The 819-nt window shown below is 64.5% G+C and overlaps 1 protein-coding gene across 1 annotated transcript; it reads left to right on the forward strand.

Annotated features, from left to right (window-relative positions):
• Positions 1 to 27: 27 nt before the first annotated feature.
• On the forward strand, positions 28 to 732 carry ETH_00039545 (uncharacterized protein; the record flags this gene model as incomplete). The annotated part of the gene is made up of 1 exon (XM_013375281.1): positions 28 to 732. A coding segment is annotated over one exon (705 nt), but the record flags the coding sequence as incomplete, so codon positions are not given.
• Positions 733 to 819: the final 87 nt, after the last annotated feature.

Raw genomic sequence — 819 nt, forward strand, 5'->3', positions numbered from 1 at the left:
GCAGAGGTGGGCGGCGGCTACCTTTGCATGCACCTCAGCGAGCGGGGCCTTCTGGAGGCGCTGACGCATGCGCGGCTGTGGGAGTTTTTGTTTCTTTATTTGCGGTGGGGAGCAGCAGCAGCAGCAGCATTTCTGGATCTTTATGACGCGCTGCCTTTTGCTGCTGCTTGGGACGGCTTTCTGCAGGCATTTCCTGGGCGGACTCGCTGGCGGGGTTTGCGGCCTCTGCAGCAGGAGATTGAGCTGTCGGGGGACCCCGTTGCAGCAGCAGCAGCAGCTGCTGCTGCTGCTGCTGCGCCACGGGCCTCGCCGCTGTGGCCCTGGAGACCCAGACTCTGCCGCCTCAGCAGCAAAGACTGCTGCAGCTTCAGGGGGCAGCTATTTGCTGCGCTGCTGCGGGACAGCACTCGCCTGCACTGCCTGCGGCGGGGCAGCCTGGTGGAGAGCAACGTGCTGCAGCAGCAGCAACAGCAGCAGCAGCAGCAGCAGCTGGTGCAGCACTGGGAAGGGTTCGCTGATGTCGGCCACCTGGCGGACAAAAGCGTCCGGGGAGCGAGAGCCGGCACAGCAGCGCGGCGCAGCACCAGCAGCAGCAGCAGCAGCAGCGAAGACACGGGAAACCTCTCTGAAGACCTAGACGACTGCATGCAAGTGCTGCCAGCCCCTTCCCCTCACCAGGGAAGAGACCGTTTGCTTCTGCAGCTGCAGGTCAACATAGCGAACAGCCAAGCCGTGCGCTCTCTGCTGCAGCAGAATCTTCCGCGCAGGGGCCGCGCAGCAGCAGCAGCTGCTGCTGTCGCAACAGCAGCAGCAGCAGCC

This window comes from Eimeria tenella, genomic scaffold, assembly GCF_000499545.2.
Source record: "Eimeria tenella Houghton genomic scaffold, Eth_scaff2637, whole genome shotgun sequence".
NCBI classification, from domain to species: Eukaryota; Apicomplexa; class Conoidasida; order Eucoccidiorida; family Eimeriidae; genus Eimeria; species Eimeria tenella.